Here is a 21,625-nt window from a genome sequence, read left to right on the forward strand (position 1 = left end):
ACTCAAGGTGGGCAGTGGTTCCAGGACAAGTCCATGAGCTACCGTAGGCTAAGCTAGTTACTGTCGATGTAGGGTTAAGGTACACGAATTATGCACCCGAGGATGAACACGCCATGTCGGAAGGATGCAAGTTACCACCCCGGGATCGGAACTGATCAGATAAAACGCGAAATTTTAATTTTTTATCTGATGGCGCCACAGACCCACTGGCCGGTCATCCAATCAGAGACCGTCCGGTTCTTGTTTTCTTACTCAACGTGTTTTTTTGTGGTCATTTTCTCTTTCTTTGCTGTTCTTTGGCAATCCGACACCGTTCGGGTTGGTCCGAGTCTACTCCGTCCAAGATCAGCACGATCAACATAGGAGAGGATCCGATCAGATTAGAAATACATATGGTGAAGCCAAGTGGCTTGGCTTCAATCCCGTGTTTCGCGCGGTTTCCGAGGCCGTGTCCGTCTTGGCTTCGGCAATGTTCTGTTTTGACCCTGAAACGAAGTCTTCGGTACGTATTGCTCGTACACGTAGAATTCAAGACAAGGTAGATAGAGATGGAGGACGGGGTCTGGTCAATTGGAGTACATCATTATCAAGTCAACAATCTAAACATCTAATATAGCCAAATGAACACATCATGTCATCCGTGAAGGAAATTAAACGGTAAGAAAAGAAAAACAACCAAGGAACTAGTAACAATGTGGCGTGTTTTTGTATAATTTTTAGTTTGGCACCGCCCCGCCTACAGCATCGCGCGCAACCGAGTGTCCTGCACCGCCGCGCCCGACAGCTGTTCCCCAAACACCGAGTTGACAATCTCACCGCCACGCACCGCCAGGATGGATAGCAAACTGTCACTGAGGCCGTGGGTCTTCTCATTGCAGCCCTGCAGCCAGATGCCCGCATGACGGCTAACCTTGCTGTCATCCAGCTGGACCCGGTAGTCGCGGCCGGGGGTCCACACGGCCTGACCGGCAGGTCGCAACCCACGCACCTGCTCCAGCAGCTGCTCGTGTGCATCACGAAGGTATCCAGTAGCCACCATTAGGGCATCCACCTCCAGCACCTCCTTGTCCTCGGTGTTGCCATCCTTGATCGACTTCACATGCACGCGCATGCGGGAGGCCGGGTTGTGATGCTCGATGCGGCCAATGGCACGCTCTGAGAGAATGCGGTGCTGCCACTGCTTCTCGTCGGGGTTCTGCATGCGCTGCAGGTACATGGTGTTGTAAATCTCCTCAATCAGCTCCAGGCGCACCACCGAGTAGTTGGTGGCCTTCTCAATTGCAATGCGCTTGGCGCGTTCCTCCGCGGGCAGCTGGAAGAACTTGTCCACGCGCTCTGGGTTGAAAATCTCGTTGACGCTAGGAAAAGGACTGAGTTAGTTGCGGTCCAGAAAAGTGGAGAAAAATAAGACCAAGGAGGAAAAATGTGCTGTCGGGTACATACAAGGGAGAGTCGTCACTGGGACGCAGTGCGGTATCGCGGAGGATCAGGGTAGTGTTGGAGTTGGGATACCGCCGTTGCAAGTCGTGGAAGATCTCAGCGGCACTCTGGCCGCTGCCCACAACGGCAATCTTGTAGTTGGCACTGTCGTTCTTGAGCACCGCGGGCAGAGTGGTGCAGTATTTAGACGAATGCATGATACGGGGGTCCTGGGGGAAACCCGGAGGCATCTTGGCCTTACCACCGAGGGCCACGACGACCTTTCGAGCTCTCCGAGAGGAGATCTCACCAGTCTCAGTGTTGCGCGAGCGAACCACAAAGTATTCCACCACGCCATCAGTGGTCTTGCCGGGGACGACCTCCACCACCTCCTCGCCGTAGTTCACAACGTTATCAAATCGTTGCGCACACCAACGCATGTAGTCTTCAAACTCCATACGAGCGGGCAGGAAAGTTCCCAGGTTGGTGAAGTGGATGAGACGGTTTTTGTTGTGCAGGTAGTTCAAGAAGGTGAAGCTGCTGCGGGGATCACGGAGGGTGGCCAGGTCCTTGATGAAGGAAATTTGCATGCGGGATCCCGGGACCAGCATCCCCGAGTGCCATGCGAATTCCTTCTGACGCTCCAGGAAGCACACCTTCGGCTTGAAGGAGTTGGGAGTGGTGCGGTTCAAGGTCGGATCCATAGCATCGTGCAAGGCAATGCCAATGGCGAGGGAAGCCGGGCCAAAGCCCACACAGAGCAGGTCATGCAGCTCATCAGCACCACTGGGACGCAGCAATGAGCGTGCCGGGGATGACTGCGTGCGTGATTCGACCTTGTTGACGAGAGGTAACTCGGCTTTCCGTGTGATAGGCTCCATTGTTGTTCGATGCGTTTGCTGTTCTTCTTCTTCTTTCTCTGTGAAAGAATTGTCCAGGTGCTTCTCCAAAGTCGAGCCCGGAGCTAAGGAATGGAGCTTAGGAGCTGTGCAGAAAGTAAAATTCAGTGCAGATTGGAGGAGCCGCGGCAGGTTATGTACAGAACCCAGGTAGCGGGATCTTGGAAGCTCCACTCGGAGATTTCTGCTTCCAGGTAGCAAGAGTCGGATCGAGGCGAACGGAGAGTTGACGTGCCGTACGATACGTTGCGTGTGGTTCCACAAAAAAGAGTGTTTTCTCGAAGAAAAAAACCAAATATCTACCTCGGAAGCGGATCAGATAAAAAAAAAAATCGCAAAGTGGAGTAATGAGCCACGAGCGGTCTGAGACGTGAGTAATTGGGGGGCGTATTATTCCCAAGGTTCCATTTATCAATCAGTATCCACTGAGAAATACACCATCTCGCTTGGTGATTCCTAGCTTTATATATTTCCATGTATTTTAATTTACCGGTTTTTTTTTAAAAACTTTACGTTTTTTTTTTTTTTCTTTTCTTCGGACCTATACCTTTTAGATCGACTCCACTTGCGCAAGGTTCCTTGCACATGGGCCATGCAATGCATGCATGACGAAAAATTAAAAAAATCCAAATATAATACAATATGTAAGTTCAGAAACTTTAAGAAAATCACAATCCATATAATTTCGTCTCTGCCCGATGTCGGGAGATGGGTCACAGGTACAGAACGGACGTTACCCGCGCGGTGCGCCTGTTGGTACCAGCGACCTCTTGGCAAACGCACTGATCCCGGGTGGAGCAGGTGGTGTGGTTGCAGGAAAAGATCCCCGGGGACGGAGAGCTTAGGCAATCATCCAAGGCGGAACATTGCTTCTTTCTCGTCTATTTTGCCTGAAACGTGGGGTTTTCCTAATAGGGAAACTAGGACAAGAAATCAAAAGCAATATGGCGCTTTGACACCTGCAAGAAACCTAGAGAATCTATAAACTCATATCTGCATCTGATGAAAATCCAATATATCTGGAATACTATAGGCCTAGAGCTCAAATCGCGACCGCTCGGGTGAAACATGACTTGCAAATCACTGCGAGAATACAATCCATACGAGCAACGTACGTCATCGTATCCACGAACCGGTCATTTAGTCTCTGCAGGCCCACTTAAGTCCGAGCCCGTTGAAATCAGTTAGACGAGGGGTTGATTAATGAAAGCACAGTTATGTCAATAGCACATTGGGAATAGTCCTATAGAGCTATTGAGCAAATTCTGTAGATAGATCAAGAGATCTATCATGGCGATGCTACCTGAGTACTTTGAAGGACTAGATTATAAGCATCATTCCCCATTCCTTCGAAACGCTGTTTAGCGTGCAAACCTCATACTTTTTGGCGCTTGTCTCGGTCATTTGGCATCACCCCATCTGCTACCCGACTACAAGACACAGAAAGGTAATTGCTGCCCATGAGTGGAAATCCACTTAACTCCCTCAAGGCTTCCCCCCTCACACTTGCTTCCCTTTTTTTGCCCTTTTTTTTTTTCTTTTTTCTATTCTTTTCCTGTTTTCTTGGACTGCGGGTTTTTCCATTGCCCCTCCATCCCTCCCCCCTCACTCTTTCCCGATCGTCACGGACCTCTTGCTGTCGCGAGCAACGCTTTCCACTTCAGGCGGCTCCCTCCTGCATAAGACCCTCGGGCCCGATCAGCCACTCACAGTCCTTCTAATAAGCAATCTATAAGCAACATTCCACCATGCTCCATTGACCCCCGAGAAATGATGGATGCATCTGCGCGTTTTCCGGACGTGGATCATCACGGCGCTGTGCGCGCCATTGTCGCTTGGCCTGTGGAGACCGTTGATCATTCATTAGAGTTGGCTGCCTGGTCTTGGGCACGGGTGTTGAGCTCCATCACAACGGACCAATCTCCAGTCTTTTTACTGAATGGATCTCTAATCAAAGTAGATTTATTCGCTGAAGCCATCCGGCCGGTGAACTTAGACGCATTATCGAATCTATCTGAACTTTCTACAAAGCTCACCGCGGTGGTCGTTGGCAACGATCCATCAACCCTTCGTTCTTCTGTTCAGCTTTCTCCCTCGTTAACGTGGTTCGTGGACCCGACTACTCAAACGAGCACGGTGCATTCTACAAATATGGATGTTGCAGCCGTGAATCAGTTGGGCACTCGGCTCTCCCATATTGTGCAAGAGCAGGTCAAGTCAGGCACACAGGTAGAACTGTCTGTTTCGGAACTGCCTCCCATGTCTATCGTCAACCCATCTCCCTGCACACTACCCGGCCCACAGCTACTCCATAAACTAGCCCTGGGTGGTTCGGATGATTCAAGTTCCGCCAATCATGCTATCGAATTCCTGACCGCAGATGGAAACATTCGCTACCTGTCATACCATGCTCTGGATCGGCTGTCTTCAAAGCTGGCCGTCGAAATTGCCCATGCTGCAGCTTCCCGATCCGATGGATCGCGCCGAATGGTAGTTCCCGTGCTCTTACCGCAATCCCTGGAGCTGTACATTTCTTGGCTGGCCATCCTCAAGGCAGGCGGTGCCTTTTGCCCGTTGAACACTGATGCGCCACCAGAACGGATAGAATTCATTCTGCAGGACGTAGCAGCATCGGTGGTGGTCACAAACGGTGCGCTGGTCGCCCGAGTGCCCCAAACTGCATCGGTGGCGGTGTTGAATACGGATAGGATTGAAGCTGATAAGACCAATCTCGCACCACCAGTCGTCGAGGTGTCACCGTCAGATCTGGCGTACGTCATGTACACATCTGGCTCAACTGGGCGCCCCAAAGGCGTTGGAATTTCCCATCTAGCTGCCACTCAATCTTTGCTGGCCCATAATGACTTGATACCCTCATTCAATCGATTCTTACAATTTGCATCCCCCACATTTGATGTCTCTGTGTTCGAAGTGTTTTTTCCCTTCATGCGAGGCGTGACCCTCATCGGTTCGGAGAGAGAAAACATGCTTCTCGACATCTCCCATGTGATGACGGTGATGCAGGTCGATGCCGCTGAGCTGACTCCCACCGTAGCGGGAGAGCTGCTGCGCACCCGCTCCGCTGCACCCTCCCTAAAAGTTCTGCTCACGATTGGTGAAATGCTCACTAAGCATGTGGTGGAAGAGTTTGGGCAGTCAGAATCTTCGGACGGAATTCTGCATGGGATGTACGGTCCAACTGAAGCTGCAATCCACTGTACCGCAGCGACAAGATTCCAGTCCAATGCGCGAGTGAACCTGATTGGTAAACCTTTCAAAACCGTGTCTGCTTTGATTACGTCCTTGGAATCCGAAGACAAGTCCACCCCAGAGGAGCTACGAATTCTCCCAATGGGCGAAATTGGTGAGCTTGTTGTGGGCGGCCCGCAACTGGCAGACGGATACATTAATCGACCCGAAGAAAACGCCAAGGCATTTATTGACAGTCCGTGGTATGGTAGGCTCTATCGTACGGGTGATAAAGCTCGAATGTTGCCCTCGGGTGAGATTGAGTGCTTTGGTCGCATCTCTAGCGGCCAGGTCAAGCTACGTGGTCAGCGAATCGAGCTAGGCGAGATTGAACATGTCATCCTCAGAGCTCCTGAGGTAAGAAGTGCTGTAGCTATCGTGGGTGGCGGCAGCTTGGCCGCATTTGTTCTGGTCAATGACAAAGGCCTCACCGATCACAAACTCCGCGACATCTGTCGCCAGCAGCTACCTCGCTTTATGGTGCCGGGCGAGTTTATCCTGGTTGATCAATTCCCCCAGCTACCGTCGGGCAAGATTGATCGTAAGGCACTGGAGGCCGATTTCGCTCGACACCGCACTGCTGTCCAGTCTATTGATCAAGGGCCCTTTCGAAACGAGCTCGAGGAGACTATTGCATCATGTGTTAGCGATGTTCTTGGCAGACAATTTCCGCCGACTGAAAGTCTGGTAGCAGGCGGCCTTGACTCGCTAGCAGCGATTCGATTGGCGTCACATCTCCTGGGTGCGGGTATCCGCCTCGATGTGACCCATTTGCTGGATGTGGATTGCATCGATGGGATCTGGCAGCTTGCTCAAGAAATTGAAACTACAAAACCAACCGAAGATACGCAGAACGGTCTTTTCAGGATTCGTGAATTAGTTGCGAGTGCCGGAGCAGCCAGGTTAGAATCTCTAGGGTTAGGTTCACAGGCGATCGACATTCAACCGAGCACCCATATTCAGCAGGCAATGATACTGGAAACGGTTCGACATGCCAAAGCGTACTGCAACTGGGTTGAATTGGAATTTCAACCCGCAGCCAAATTGACCTCTGTTCAAAATGCATTCGTCCAGTTGCTGGAGCAAAATCCACTCTTGAGGTCTGGGTTTGTAGAAATCGGTCTAAAGGACCACTCATTTGCCCGCTTCACTTGGAAAACTTTTGCTGAACAGCTCATTCAAAAGCGGGATGTCTTCGAGTACGACCTCTCCTTGGTTACAGAACATGATATTCTCCATCCCCTTCGGCTTCAGTTCAAAGAAACCCAGGACAGCCTTCGGGTCCTAATTCATATTCATCATGCACTGTACGATGGATGGTCCTGGCAATTAATGTTGAATGATCTCCGTCGTATTTTACTCGGAGAGGAAATCCCTTCTCGGCCTGCGTACGATCTGGTGTCAGATTATTTCATTGAGCACAAACTCAGCGAGAAAGCCAACGAATCCTCTCTCTTCTGGCGGGATCAGTTACAAGGGCTCTCTGCTATCACTTTCCCCAGTTTCCATGGGAAAATGGATGTCACATCAGGTACAAGGGAGGCCATTCGTGTGCTCGACGTCTCCGTGCCGAAACTTAACGAAGTATCGCAACGTCTACTGGTGGGCCGGCAGACCATTTTCCAGGCCGCATTTGCCTCCATTCTTTCCTCGTATCTTGGATCCTATGATGTTGTGTTTGGTACTGTTTTCTCGGGTCGCACCTTGCCAGTCAAGGGTATCGAGGCAATCATTGGGCCATGTATTCGTACATTGCCAACACGCATGCACCTCAACAAGATGCAAAATGTATCCGACCTTCTTCTCGCAATTCAGAATATGAACCGCAGATCTCTTGAGCATGGCAGTCTTCCTCTACAAGAAATCAAAAAAGCTTCCGGGGTTGACTTCCATCAGAACCTCTTTGATACTGCCCTGGTGTGGCAAGAAAATGTTTGGACAAATGACATGCAATGTGAGCTGTTCCAGGAAGTTGACACAGCAGAGTTCCTGGAGTTTGTACTCTTATTAGAGTTTGAGCCTAGGGGCGACAAAATCCATGCCAAGGCAACTTACCAAAATTCTATCTTCCCGCCTGAACAGGCACAAATTCTTCTGGAACAGATTGACCTGGTGGTATCAATCCTCATCGATTCTCCTGCGCTTCCAATTAATGAAGTGGTTGGCTATCTTCCCCCGTCAAGCTTGTCAATTTGCAACCCAAATCCCGTGACCCAGAGAAATCGCTCAAGCCTGGTCACTGGGGTTGAGACGATTGCCATCATTGAACCTTCTCGAACGGCAATTGAGACTTTGCTTTCGACAGATGAAGATTTCAGGTCGCCAAAAATCCAAAGCATCACATTTGGCCAATTGAACTCTCGAGCTAATAAGCTTGCACATTACCTAGTCCAGCAGGGGCTCACAAGGGACAACTTGGCTGCAATTTACCTCGACGAATCAATTGATTTCTATGTTTCCATGCTAGCAGTCGCTAAGATTGGAGCTGGATTGTTGCCTCTTATCGATCAAACGTCTTCACAGACAATAGAATCAATTCGGGCAACTTCGAACGTGCAGCCATGGATCATTCGATCATCTACACCCCCCAATGATGTATCATTCTCGTTGCATTCGTTTCCCCAGATCTTTCTCCCTACCTCTTTGAGCGAATACTCAGAAGATAATCTTCTTACGACTCACGACTCATTCTATATTGTTTGTGCTGGCGAACGGCCCACGGATAACGACTTGACAAACCTTGCGTATCTTTCTCACAATAACCTGCAAAGCCATATCAATGTGCTGGCGGAGAATTACCCCACCACAATTGGATCAAAACTCCTTCAAGCTTCTTCACAGCTCAGTGGTATGTATTCTTTCTCTATTGCCGTGCTTATTTGCTAATATGATATAGCCTTGATCACTGGACCATTCTTTGCATGGCACATGGGAATTACCTTGTGTGTAGCATCAAGCGAAGACCTATCAAGAATGCCCTGCTCTATCATTAAGAAGATGAATATCACCCATCTTCATTTGACTCCTGCATTGGCCCGTCGCTTAGCTCCCAAGGATGTTCCAAGTGTTCGATTCTTGCTTACAACGGGGGAATCATTGACAGCTAAGGTGCGCCGGGACTGGGCTAGCAATGGACTCCACCACGGTATGTATATACTCTGCGAAACTAGACTGCAATTATTTGGGGACTAAAAAACCATTCAAGGCTACGATTCTCTCGGCTTGGCTGGTGTCTGCACCTTATATCGCGACTTCCAAAGCTCAACTTCTCTTGCAAACATCGGCACACCATTAAGTAACACATCTGTGATTATTGTGTCCGACAAACCCTCGGGAACGATGGTTCCACGTGGTGCGGTTGGAGAATTATGCTTTGGAGGAGATCAAGTTGTGAGTTTTGTAAATATTCTGTCGCTCTTCAATTGCTGATTATCTGGAAAAGGGACGCGTATTCCCTAAATTCCACGAAGCGCTCGGTGGATGTTTCATTGAGCACCCGCAATTTGGCCGGTTTTACAGAAGTGGTGATTATGGCAGGCTTCTTCCAGATGGATCTATTCTGGCGGTTCCCCAGCATGACCAGTCTGCTGCCTTTGGAGAAACTGACAATATCATCACCTCCTCAAACTTCGTCGAAGATGCCGTGAGCATGATTTTGAACAACCCTCTCACTAATCAGCAGCAATTGGTAACTGTCTGGGTTCCTTCGGAGTGTCCCAAAGATCTATCTAACTCTGAGAAACTTGCTCTGATAACTAAGGATCTTTTCGAGGAACTGAACAAAAAGCTCCCAGCGTCTGCAGTTCCTTCTCTTCTTGTTCCAATGGACAAATTGCCTATGACAAGGCAGTACGAGTTTGATCATACAAGGATTCGGAAACATATTGAAGAGATGGGCCTAGAAAGACTTGCGACGTTCTCCCGCAGTGGTGTTGATGACTCGGATGCTGATTTTACTGATATTGAGAAGACCATTGCAGTAGCCCTTTCAGCAGTGATTGAAATTGACCTGCAGAATGTTGGCAGGAACACATCCTTTTATAAGCTGGGATTGGATTCCCTAACGGCCATTTCCTTCTCGCGAAAATTACAGGATTCAGGATGTGGAAGACTTGCAGTTTCTACAATTCTGCGGCATAGCTCTGTTGCTCAGCTGGCCACTGTTATTCCTGGGGTGATCAATAGCCACAAGCCTACGCAGCCCAGCCTGCAAAGCGGTTCCACATTCACATTTGATGAGAGTTTCATTGCTAAAATCAAAAATGATGTCCAGCATGAAAACACTTCTATCCAACGCGTTTACCCATGCACGCCACTACAAGAGGCGATGCTAGCAGCCGAGTCTGATACAAACCCGGCGTACTTCAATCATATCCTGCTTCGTGTGAACACGGATATCGGTGCCTTGAAAAGCGCATGGGATCAGATGTTGCATCGGCACGACATTCTTAGAACTTGCTTCAGGCCGACCAATGACAAGCAATTCGCATTTGCACAAATCGTCCTAGAAAATGCAGTACTGCCTTGGGTCTTCGTCGAAACTTCTTCACACGGGCTCGCCGAGGACGTTGCGAAAAGAAAATTGGAGTTTGAGCGCCAGTCATTAGTCGATGGCAAGCTTCCCTACTCATTAACTATTCTCACGGAGGTTCCCGCACAAAACGCCTATCTTCTGTTGTCAATCCATCACGCCTTGTATGATGGAGAAGGGATAGCGACTTTATTACAGGAGCTTCAGCTTGCGATTACGGGTCAGACACTGCCAAAGACTACGCCCTTTCACAGATTCATTGATTATATGGCTTCCACTAGCTCTGATGGATCTGACGAATTTTGGGATCGCTATCTAGCTGGGGTGACACCGACCCTGTTACCCATACCCAAAGGAAACAGGGCCTCGATAGATTCATCTGCTTCAGAGCAAGTCCATATGAATCTCAGCATCTCTCTCGCCTCCGTCAAACAACAGTGCAAAGAACTTTCTGTGACACTTTTGAATGTTTTCCATGCCGCTTGGGCAAGACTACTAGCTTTGCATTCCAACTCTTCGGATGTCTGCTTTGGCAATGTATTTGGATGTCGAACTATTCCCCTGGATGGTGTGGATAGCATAGTTGGGCCTTGCTTTAATACACTTCCCATGCGAGTCAAGCTATCTCCAACTTCAACAAATGCGGATATCATGAAGCTATCCCAGAAACACAACAGTGATATCTTACCTCACCAGCTTACCTCTTTGCGTCGCATCCAAAGGCGTGCCTTGCATGGGGGCTCCCAACTCTTTGACACTTTGGTCATTCTTCAGCAGAGCAAAAATGACTTAGACACGCGTTATTGGGAACTTCTTCAAGATGAAGGAAACATGGGATTCCCACTTATCTGTGAAATCATTCCCGATGAGAAACAGGACGAAATCTCGATATGTCTCCATTTCCATACGTCTCTCTTAACGCAAAAGGTGGCGGAAAGCCTCGCACAAAGTTTTTTGGCTCTCGTTGAGCACACGATGCGATACCCATCGGCACAGGCTTCCGAAAGGGGGTCAGCCGGCATTACCCAAATATTCGAGACGAGACAGGTTCAACAAGACGTTTCCACTCAACAATCTCTGGATAAGCTACAGGCAACTCGCTCGTGGTCTGATCAGGAAAAGACACTCCGAGACATTGTCTCCGATTTTGCAGGTATTAATAAGGAGGCTGTTTCGCTGCATACCACCATCTTCCAACTAGGGCTCGACAGCATTCATGCGGTTCAAATTTCGGGAAGACTTCGCAAGTTGGGATACAAAATCTCAGCAGGTGACATTCTCGAGGTAATTCTCATGCTTTTAACTCTGGTGTAGCTTTTTATAACTGACGTCCAAAAATAGGCAGCTTCAATCGATAAGATTGCAACTCTTTTCGAAACTGGCGAGAAAGAAGTTCAGAAAAAAGAGTTCGACTTCGGAGCTTTTGAAAACCAACATCTTCAATCCGTTTGCGAGCAATTTGGCATATTCTCCCACACCGTGCAGGCTTTGCGACCTTGCACGCCTGTTCAAAATGGCATGTTGGCCCTTTTCACCCATTCGCATGGCAGAACATACTTCAATCGCATGTCCTTGAATTTTCCGAAATTGTTGAACACTGCATTGCTGAAGGACGCTTGGACCAAGGTTATGGCACAGCACGAGATGCTCCGAACTGGTTTCGTTCAACTGCGTGATCCGCAATATCCATTCGCCATGGTCACCTACAAAGAAGGCATCGAACTCCCATGGAATGAGTCAGCAAAACTTACTACAGATAAGGCCGATAATCAAGAGCAGCAGACTCTCGACAAGCTTCACCGGCCCCCATGGCAGATCACCATTGAGTCCGCTGAAGAAGTGACCACCATGTATTTCTCTGCGCTTCATGCTCTTTATGATGCACAATCTCTCGAATCAATCTTTTCCGACGTGATGATGGCATATGAAGGGAAAAAACTAGCCGAGGCTTCTCCAATCGAGAGCACCCTTGGTCCCATTTTAATCGAGAGCCAAGCCCAAACTCAATCTGCGCAAAAGTTCTGGCAGGAATTGGCTACAGAGATGCATCCATTCAAATTCCCGGACTTGAATCCTAAGCGCATGGGAAAACAAGAGCTTCTAAGCAGCTCTATTCGCTCCTCACGGACGATCGAGACTCTCGAGGCTCGCTGCCGTGATATTGGTGTCACATTGCAGGCAGCTGGGCAAGCAGCATGGGCCCGGCTTCTCGCTGCGTACACAGGTGAAAAGAGTATCACTTTCGGTACAGTCCTTTCTGGCCGCAATTTGTCGACAGAAGCACAGAATGCAGTTTTCCCATGCTTGGTGACCGTTCCATCGTCTCAGCGCATCGAAGGGAGCAATCAGGATCTGCTGAGTCACATCTTGAAGAGAAATGCGTCCTTGACCAAGAATCAATTTACGCCACTTGCACAAGTTCAGCGCTGGCTTCAAAGTGATGAACCTCTATTTGACACACTTTTTGCCTACCAGAAGTTCAGTTCGCATTCAAATGTCTCCAAATCCTGGAATGTCATTGACGAGGAGACAAGAATCGATGTATGTTTGCCTTTTGATTGACAATATTACCTGATGGAAAATATGCTAACGTGGTCAGTACCCCATCTCTATTGAACTGTTACCACTTTCAGCCGACCTTGAGATCCGAATCAGCTACAGAACCGACATCGTTCCCCCGGGTCAGGCCGTGCTTCTTTTGAAGCAGTATGACAAGCTATTGGAGCAGACTCTTTTCTCTCCAGAGTTCAACTCGGACGATTATATGTTCCTCGAGAGCGAGTTCCTCTCCATAACTCCTGCCAAAGAGAAAATCTTGCCCACGTCGGTTTCTCTGTTGCATCATTTTGTTGAGGACAACGCCGCCAAGGTCCCGGGGAAAATTGCATTCGAGTTTGCATCCGGTGTTGATTTGGACAATCTTCAATTGAAGACTTGGTCCTATCAGCAATTGAATGAAGACGGTAACCGGATTGCCCATTTTCTTCAGAGCAAGGGTGTTAATCCAGGTAAAATGGTTGCGATTTGCTTCGATAAATGCCCGGAGGCATCCATCGCTATACTAGGCATTCTCAAAGCTGGCTGTGCATACTTGGCCATCGATCCCTCCGCCCCTATTTCTCGCAAGCAGTTCATCTTGGAAGATTCGAATTCCAAAATTCTGCTTTGCAGTCTATCGAAAAAGCTGGAGCTACAGAACCTATCTGGTGTGGAAATTCATGCATTAGATGAGCCTGGTGTATACCAAGGTTTCCACAGCGGTCCCCCTGTGCTTTCAAGCGAAATACGGTCAAATGACACATGTTATTGCCTTTACACCTCAGGGACAACCGGCACGCCAAAGGGCTGTGAGATCACTCATGATAATGCCGTACAGGCCATGCTAGCGTTTCAAAGGCTGTTTTCACCGCACTGGGATGAAGACTCTCGCTGGCTACAATTTGCTTCTTTCCATTTTGACGTTAGTGTTCTTGAACAGTACTGGAGCTGGAGTGTCGGAATTTGTGTCACCTCTTGCCCACGTGATCTTCTCTTCGAGGATTTGCCAGGGACAATTCAAAAGCTCCAAATCACACACATTGATCTGACGCCCAGTTTGGCAAGATTGGTGCACCCTGATGAAGTTCCTTCCCTCTGTCGAGGAGTATTTATCACTGGCGGAGAAGCCCTGAAGCAAGAGATCCTCGACGCCTGGGGCCACCATGGCGTTATTTACAATGGATACGGTCCAACCGAAGTCACCATCGGATGTACCATGCTTCCCCGAATGCAGGCTAATGATAAGCCCTCAAACATTGGTCCCCAATTTGACAATGTTGGGTCCTATGTTTTCCGTCCAGGAACATCGACACCCGTTTTGCGCGGTGGTATTGGCGAGCTTTGCGTGTCTGGTCCACTTGTTGGAAAGGGGTACTTAAACAGAGCTGAGCTGACGAAGGAGCGATTCCAGGACTTGCATGAGCACCAAGATCGCATCTACCGAACAGGCGATTTGGTCAGGATTCTGTGTGATGGCAGTTTCCAATTTCTTGGTCGAATTGATGATCAAGTCAAGCTGCGCGGACAACGACTCGAGATTGGGGAGATCAACGAAGTCATGAAACAAGCAACGCCCGAATTGAATGAAATCGCTACCCTAGTTGTCAAGCATCCCAAGCAGTCCAAAGACCAGCTCGTCTCTTTCGTCACCAAGGTAGGCGCCGGTAAGAATACTCGTTCAGTGGAAATTCACACCTCCGATGGCATTGGATCTTTCCTGTCAACCATCAAGGCGGCCTGTCATACACACCTCCCTGGATATATGGTGCCAACCCATATTGTTCCACTGACTCGTTTCCCTCTATCTGCTAATAACAAGGTCGATATGAAAGTCTTAAAGAGCCTTTACCAAGAGCTTTCTTTGGATGATATTCAAAAATTGACTGCGATGGTTGTCAATCAAGCACCAAAAAGTGCATGTGAAGAGGATATAATTGCTGTGCTATCAGACTTCATTGGATCTACAGACTTGGTCATCTCGTCGTGGTCAAGCATTTACGAGTTGGGGCTTGATTCCATCTCAGTGATCTCCTTTTCTAGGAATCTCAGAGAGGCCGGCTTCCCCAATGCTCAGCCATCATTGATAATGCAGTGTAAGTTCTTATTTCCTAAACATTCGATATCTATCTGACCCCTCTGGAGATCCCACAATCGCTGCTATGGCCTCGGCTCTACAGGAATCTACCGGCGAATCTCCTTCAATGAACAATCTTCACCGAAATGCAAAGCAATCCATTCAAGCCTTTGCTCATAAGCATTCCCATTCCATAATGGCAAAAATTGGCGTGACCGAAAACGATGTCGAACAGATTGCACCTTGCACACCGCTTCAGGAAGGAATAATTTATCATTTCCTGTCGAATGCAACACCCATGTATTGCTCTTCTTTCAGCTTCGAATTACACTCTTCTATCGATTTGGATAGACTGAAGGTAAGTTGGCAGCAGGCGCAAAGTCAAGTACAAATGTTGCGAGCTCGATTTTTACCCTCCTCGGATGGTTATGCTCAAGTCATTCTCAAAAGAGATGCGATTCCTTGGTTCCACACGAAGGTCGCCTTTGACGGTACATTTGAGGATGCCCGGATGCAGCAAGTTCATCGATGGTCTTCTAATCTTGACGGTCTTCCTACAAGACTTTGGGAGGTGGGAGTATTTACCTCTCCGGCAAAGTCGATCATGTGCCTCAATATGTTCCATGCTTTGTATGATGGAATCAGTTTGGGTCTTCTTCTTGACCTTGTCGCTGATATCTACCACGGTCATTCGAGAGCCTTTGATAAATCCCCAGAGTTCCTTGACGTGTTGCATCTTGGACCTCTTTGCAAAGATCCTGCAGCAGAATCTTTCTGGAAAGAGCATTTTGCAACCTGTCAGACCCGCCCTCTATCGAGCTCGAAAGAAGGCCAAGAAACCTCTTTCGTGGAAACGCTCCGGGTTGATACCACAAATCATCTGGACCTTTTAAGAAAGTCTCTCAACACCACCGATCAAGCCATTCTTCATGCCTGCTGGTTATTGACGCTCCACCGGCAGTTTGCCTTTGTTCCGCCACTTGGTATTGTTGCCTCGGGTCGCACAATTGACATTCCTGGGATTGAAAGTGTCATTGGTCCTTTATTCAACACAATTCCAAGCAATGTACAGCTCCGTGGGCTCAAGTCCTGGGCAGAGGCGGCTCAGCGGTGTCACGAATACCACGTTTCTACGATGACATTCCAATCCACCGCCCTTCGTGACATAGTGAAATGGCTCGGAAGAATTCCCGATGAGCCACTCTTTGACTCACTCTTTGTTTTCCAGCGAGAGAATTCTGAAGAAGAGTCATCCGCGAGCAGTCTATGGACTCCGATCGACTCGGAGGCCGAGCATGAGTATCCGTTGGCATTTGAGATCGTGCGCCATGGCAACAAATATCTCACCTTGACTCTTGCTGCAAAGGATCATGCTGTGTCTTTGGAGACGGCTCAAGAACTGCTCGTGAACTTTGAGCAAATCTTGTCCGAATTTGCACAAAACCCTAACAATGAAATACCCTATCTCAATGGAGTTGCGGAAACCTCCGAAACAACTCGGAACGACGGAGAATCACAGGTTCAAGAAACCTCTGATCATCATGACAGTGAAGTCTCATTTCAGTGGACTCCAGAAGCTTGCAAAATTCGGGATGTCATTGCGAGTCTTTCCGGGGTCGATGCATCTTCAATCCGAGGAGTAACATCTATTTTCGAAGTAGGCTTGGACAGTATTGATGCCATAAAGCTGTCATCTAGGTTGAATAAGGTGGGAATCAAGCTTCCTGTGAGCACCATTATGCGCGGCCGCACAGTCAAAGCTTTGGTCAGTCAGCTGGCTGTCTCAACCCATGAGGAGCAAACTGGCACATACCCATTGTTGAATCAGATTGAACGATCTCTGACAAAATTCCTCAAAAAGGAAAGTCTTTTGCCTCAACATGCTTGTCGAGTTCTCCCAGCTACTCCAATTCAAGAAGCTATGGTCGCAGAAATGGCTGCATCGGGATATCAGCATTACTACAATCATGAAGTTCTCAAGCTAGAGCCGCAGGTCGATCACACAAAACTACAGCAGGCGTGGGCAACTGTTGTCAAAACTCACCCTATTCTACGCACGTCCTTCGTTGAGGTCTGGGATCCCGAGATACCCACTTCTTATGCTCAGATTGTTCATAGTGAGGATACTTTTGATTTCCAAACTACGGTTCTGCATGGATCAACAGTGGAGTCTATTATTGGATTACAGCGCAAGAGAGCCTCTACTGAACTCGCAAATTCCCCGCTTCTGACAGTCACACTCACCATCGATGGAGATGACCATTACCTCATTCTGTCTATTGCACATGCTCTCTATGATGGCTGGTCAATCAACCTGCTACATGAGGATGTGGCAAGATCCTACCTTGGAGAGGATTGCGCTCGTCCAGCTGCCGACTCGATCCTTGAACAAGTCCTTGCATCCTCTGGAGAACAGGCTCTCAAATTCTGGAGAGCAGCCCTATCCAACTGTATGCCAGTCACCTTCCCAGAGGGCAAACATTCGGAGATTGGTTCAACTGTGGTTCACCGTGCAGAGAAGCCCCTATCTGTATCATCCGAGAAGGCCGACGCCTTTTGCAGGCGCAATGGCATTACCATGCAAGCGCTTTTGGTAAGCTGCTGGTCTCTTGTTCTAGCTACGCATGTCAAGAGGCTGGATGTTGTCTTTGGGCTTGTTTTCTCTGGTCGTAACGTCGCAGAATCCGAGTGTGTGATGTTCCCAACCATGAATACTGTGGCCATGCGCGTCATTCTGCATGGTTCTCGTCTGGATCTGGTGAAGTATGTTCAAGAGACATTGTTGGAAATCTCCGAGTATCAACATTTCCCGTTGCGACGAGCTAGACCTGACACCAAGTCATGTCAACTATTCGATACGCTTTTCATCTACCAGAAGAGACCGTCCGAAGGCGAACACGCCGGGCAAACTCTTTACAGGTCCACTGGGGTTGGTGCATCGGATGTTGAGTATCCGGTCTGCGCCGAGGTTGAGAGTGTTGGAGAGAGCCTGGTGGGTCGAGTGGCTTGCCGCGGTAGTGTGCTTGGAGAACAAGATACCCTGGACTTGCTAGGACATATGGCACATGTCTTATTATCAATTGTGGATGAGCCAGCTCAACAGACCGTTGATTTCAGTGGAGGGGCGATGAACATTTGTGGTTACCTGGTCTCCCAGGAACCCTCTGTTCACGAAGGTGAATCTGGAACCCTGCATCGAGAGTCTGGCCCACGGGAGTGGTCACTAGTCGGGTCAAAGATTCGCAATGTCCTTTCCATTGTCTCTGGAGTACCCGAGGACGCAGTTGATCCGAAAGCCAATATCTTCCAGCTTGGCTTGGATAGTATCAGTGCCATCAAGGTCGTTGCCCTTCTGAAGAAGCAATCCGTGAATTTGACTGTCAGCGATATGCTCAAAGCAGGAACGATTGAGAAGATAGCGGCAGCAGTCAACACCAATCACTCAGATCTCACTCCAGCGCAGATTGCTAAAGCACTTGATGAGTCGCTTGGGGATATTCAAACTACAACACTGCTCCAGTCCTACGGTATTGATCTGGATCACGTTCAACAAACAATTCCTGCTACCGCTGGACAGATTTATTTCCTGGCAATGCATTCTTTGAACCCCAGTGCGTTCTATCCCGAATTCTTCTACTTGTCATCAAGGCAACTGGGTCCGGAGATTGTCGAAAACGCCTGGTCTCGTCTTATAGAGCAAACTCAGATTCTCCGAACAGCATTCGTTCCGACCAGCGATCCACGGGTGCCGTATGTCCAAGTTGTATTCAAATCGACACAAATCCCTGTGAACTGGCATGATGCTCTTGACGATCAGCTTGCCGCTGCAAGTACTAATCGGGAGTTTGGTTCGGTGCCGGTCGCACTTCATGCTTGTCAAACCAGTAAAGGCACGGCATTTACCCTGAAGATTCATCACGCTCTCTACGATGCAATCAGTCTGCCATGCATGATGGATGATTTTGCCCAGCTCTGCGACAACATGCAGACCCACTTGAAATCCGAGTCTCACGACATTTCCCATCTCGTGGCCGTTCAGCACGTTCATTCGCCTGTTGGTGTTCGGCGCCTATTCTGGGAAAATTACCTGGACCAAATCGCAATCCGAGGGACTGAACATCAACGATTGGGTGATTTTGGCGCTATTCAGCAGCACTACCGACCGGGACTCGTTTCGAACATGTCTCTGATTGAGAAGGCCGCGAAACTTCGGGGCCTTGGTATTCAATCAATCTTCCTGGCAATTTATGCTCGATTGCATGCCCAGACTTTTGGTAATTCCGATGATCTTGTGGTTGGATTGTATCTCGCCAATCGATCATTCGTCGCGGAGGGCCTGTCTGAACTTGTCGCTCCTACAATCAATATCGTTCCACTGCGCCTAGACAACAAAATTCACAGTGGTGACAACTCAATTTTCTCTGCGGCCGGGAAAATCCAGGATGATATCAGCCTGATCAGTATGATTGAGCATTCTTGCGTGTCTCTGGTTGAGATTGCTGAATGGACCGGGGTCCGCATCAACACTTGTATCAATTTCCTGCGTCTGCCTGAGGTTAAAGACTCGACCGACACTAGCGCCAACCAGGTCATCTTCAAGTCCGTCTCATACGAAGAGATTGGCAATTCCGATGGGGCCAAGCTTAATAACGCCACACCGTCTCTGACCAACGGTAACACTGCAGCGCCCGCTTTCACGCAAGTGATGCGGGCAGCTACTTCAACGGCGGCTATGAGAGATGTATTCTGGGTAAGTGATCTGTCCTTCTCTATAAGGATTTACAAGTGGGCACTAATGCAATTGCGTACAGCCTACGATCGACGTGGAAGCAGCCATCCGAGAAGACCAATTGGACTTTGGACTCTTCGCCCCAGATTCTCGACTGGACCATACTACCGCAAACCAGATGATTGAGAAAATGCAGCAGGGCATGAATGCCCTAGTTGAGGGCGCTCAATGATTCCCTGGAAACCGCGATCAATATCCTGAAGAGCGAGGGGCTTCGTCGCCCCGACAATTGTTTATTTTGGTTTCATCTTTCTCATTCTCCTTTTCCTTCTTTTTCTCCTTCAGTTTCAGTTCTCTCCTTTCTTATGCATATATTGCTTTTGTGGAGTTTTTGGATGTATTCGCTTTCAATAAATCATAAATCGGTTGCATAGGAACCCGCGGGGGCCGTACAAACGGGACCCACGGGACGGGACGAGCGGATCCCAACATATGGCCCCCACTAAACATAGAGCATTGTTGATATCATCTTACTGTATAGATACTCCGTACCCAATTCTTGACTTCAGATGATGACACCGAATTGTTGGGGGCTCAGCACACCATGTTGTGATTCGTAGGTGTTACAAGTCCAGAAACGATGAGACCTTTGCGGAATGGCCGAATTCTCGCCTTTTCCTATAGATCATATGAATGGGACTGATGGATCAGATGAGCCATGGCGAGACATGACCATAAGTGGACTAGGTAACTTTTGATGGACTCACGGGTGCCACTTTAAGCAAGGGAGATTTTCGCGTGGTTCACCAAGTGGAAGATGGTAAGTGGGGGCTTCTGCCCTTTGGGCACATAGAGTTTTGCTGCCTTTTACTATGGGGTTGTGATCATTGATTTGAGGGGCTTTGGAGGGGGGGTTGGGGGGGCTTTGGGGGCTTTGATTATCGTGTCTATTTTACTTTATTTATTTTGCTTGGATGATTGTCTGGTTTAGGAATTTGCCCTAGCACTGGCGAATCGGGGGATCGCATGGACCACAATGAGTTCCTGAGGTGGCGTTGTACAGTTGGGCGCAGGGGCGGGATTCGGTTAACATGCATGAACAAAAACCCACGGACTCGCCCAAGTTCTCGAGTAATGACACTTCACAGATTCACAGATTCACCGACTCACATTGTCACTATATCATATCAGTGATACCCTTGTCCCACAAAGACGTGAACCCCATACACTTACATAATCTCTTGTTTATGTCACGACGCGTCGCTCCCCGCCGCTAAACCACTTTAGGTATCGGGGATCAACAACGCGGCGCGTTGGACACTTGCTTCATCCCATTTATCCTCCAACCCAGTCGATACATTCCTCGGTCTCATCCCACTCCTTTGGTATCGTCCTTAATTCACCTATTTAATCTCGAAGCTTCTCCTCGATCATTCAACCACATTCTTCGCGCCCCCCTCTTCAACCACACGCGTGGGCTAATCGGATCACCACGAATATCTAAACGAGGGGGATCTACCCCTTACGCTTCCGTTCTTCCTTGAAACACTAGGCGAAGAATCCTGCCTTTGAAATTCGCCCTACCAGTATTCCCTCGAGCCTATCGACATCATCTGCGCGGCCCAAAACCCGGATGTCTGTGTGTTCGACCTGAAACATTCCTGCGCGTCTTTCCTGTTGGATAAAAAGTGAACGCCTAGGGACCACACCTTCGGCGCGTGTTTGTTGCGATTCCTCCACGCGTGATCGGAGGTACAAGCTGGTGGAATTCCTTGAACCTAGCAATGCGTGGGTGAATGGCCAGCTGCCTTTCCCACTCTCCTCGGTTCCAAACTTCGCCACTTTTTTTTTTTTGTTGCGGCCGCGCCCTTCCAGCATTCCAAAGGTCAGAAGAGGGCTGTGTGCCTTATTCAACTGGGTACCCTTTTCTCTGACTCAATACCCCCCCCTCGAAAGGACTCGCAGTATTTTCCCTCCCGTCGCGTCACAAGCGCCGTGGAGGGTTGGGGTTCTCTCACTCATCAATTGATTCCTTGAAATATCAAACGCGCTGGACGGAAACAAGTTTAGTCACTCATTTAGAGTGAAGGTGAAGAAGGCAAGAACAGAGATTGCCATTTCCTGAGTTGGATCGACTCTCATTCTGGGATTGTTGTGCCGCACGTCCAGCACAACATTCCCCAATT

The 21,625-nt window shown here is 48.8% G+C and overlaps 2 protein-coding genes across 2 annotated transcripts; one reads left to right on the forward strand and one right to left on the reverse strand.

The window, feature by feature from the left end:
* Nucleotides 1-736: 736 nt before the first annotated feature.
* N7484_010675 (L-ornithine N(5)-monooxygenase) lies at nt 737-2,300 on the reverse strand (the record flags this gene model as incomplete). The annotated part of the gene is made up of 2 exons (XM_057121062.1): nt 737-1,358; nt 1,444-2,300. 2 exons carry the CDS (start codon nt 2,298-2,300, stop codon nt 737-739), a joined length of 1,479 nt encoding a protein of 492 aa, XP_056966816.1.
* Nucleotides 2,301-4,088: 1,788 nt separating this feature from the next.
* N7484_010676 (uncharacterized protein) lies at nt 4,089-19,671 on the forward strand (the record flags this gene model as incomplete). The annotated part of the gene is made up of 8 exons (XM_057121063.1): nt 4,089-8,415; nt 8,464-8,712; nt 8,773-8,957; nt 9,010-11,382; nt 11,440-12,639; nt 12,698-14,729; nt 14,779-19,460; nt 19,522-19,671. The coding sequence occupies 8 exons, from the start codon at nt 4,089-4,091 to the stop codon at nt 19,669-19,671; spliced, it is 15,198 nt and encodes a 5,065-aa protein (XP_056966817.1).
* Between the last annotated feature and the right edge of the window lie 1,954 nt (nt 19,672-21,625).

The sequence above is a fragment of the Penicillium longicatenatum genome, assembly GCF_028827895.1.
Source record: "Penicillium longicatenatum strain IBT 33135 chromosome Unknown contig_7_segment0_segment0, whole genome shotgun sequence".
NCBI classification, from domain to species: Eukaryota; Fungi; Ascomycota; class Eurotiomycetes; order Eurotiales; family Aspergillaceae; genus Penicillium; species Penicillium longicatenatum.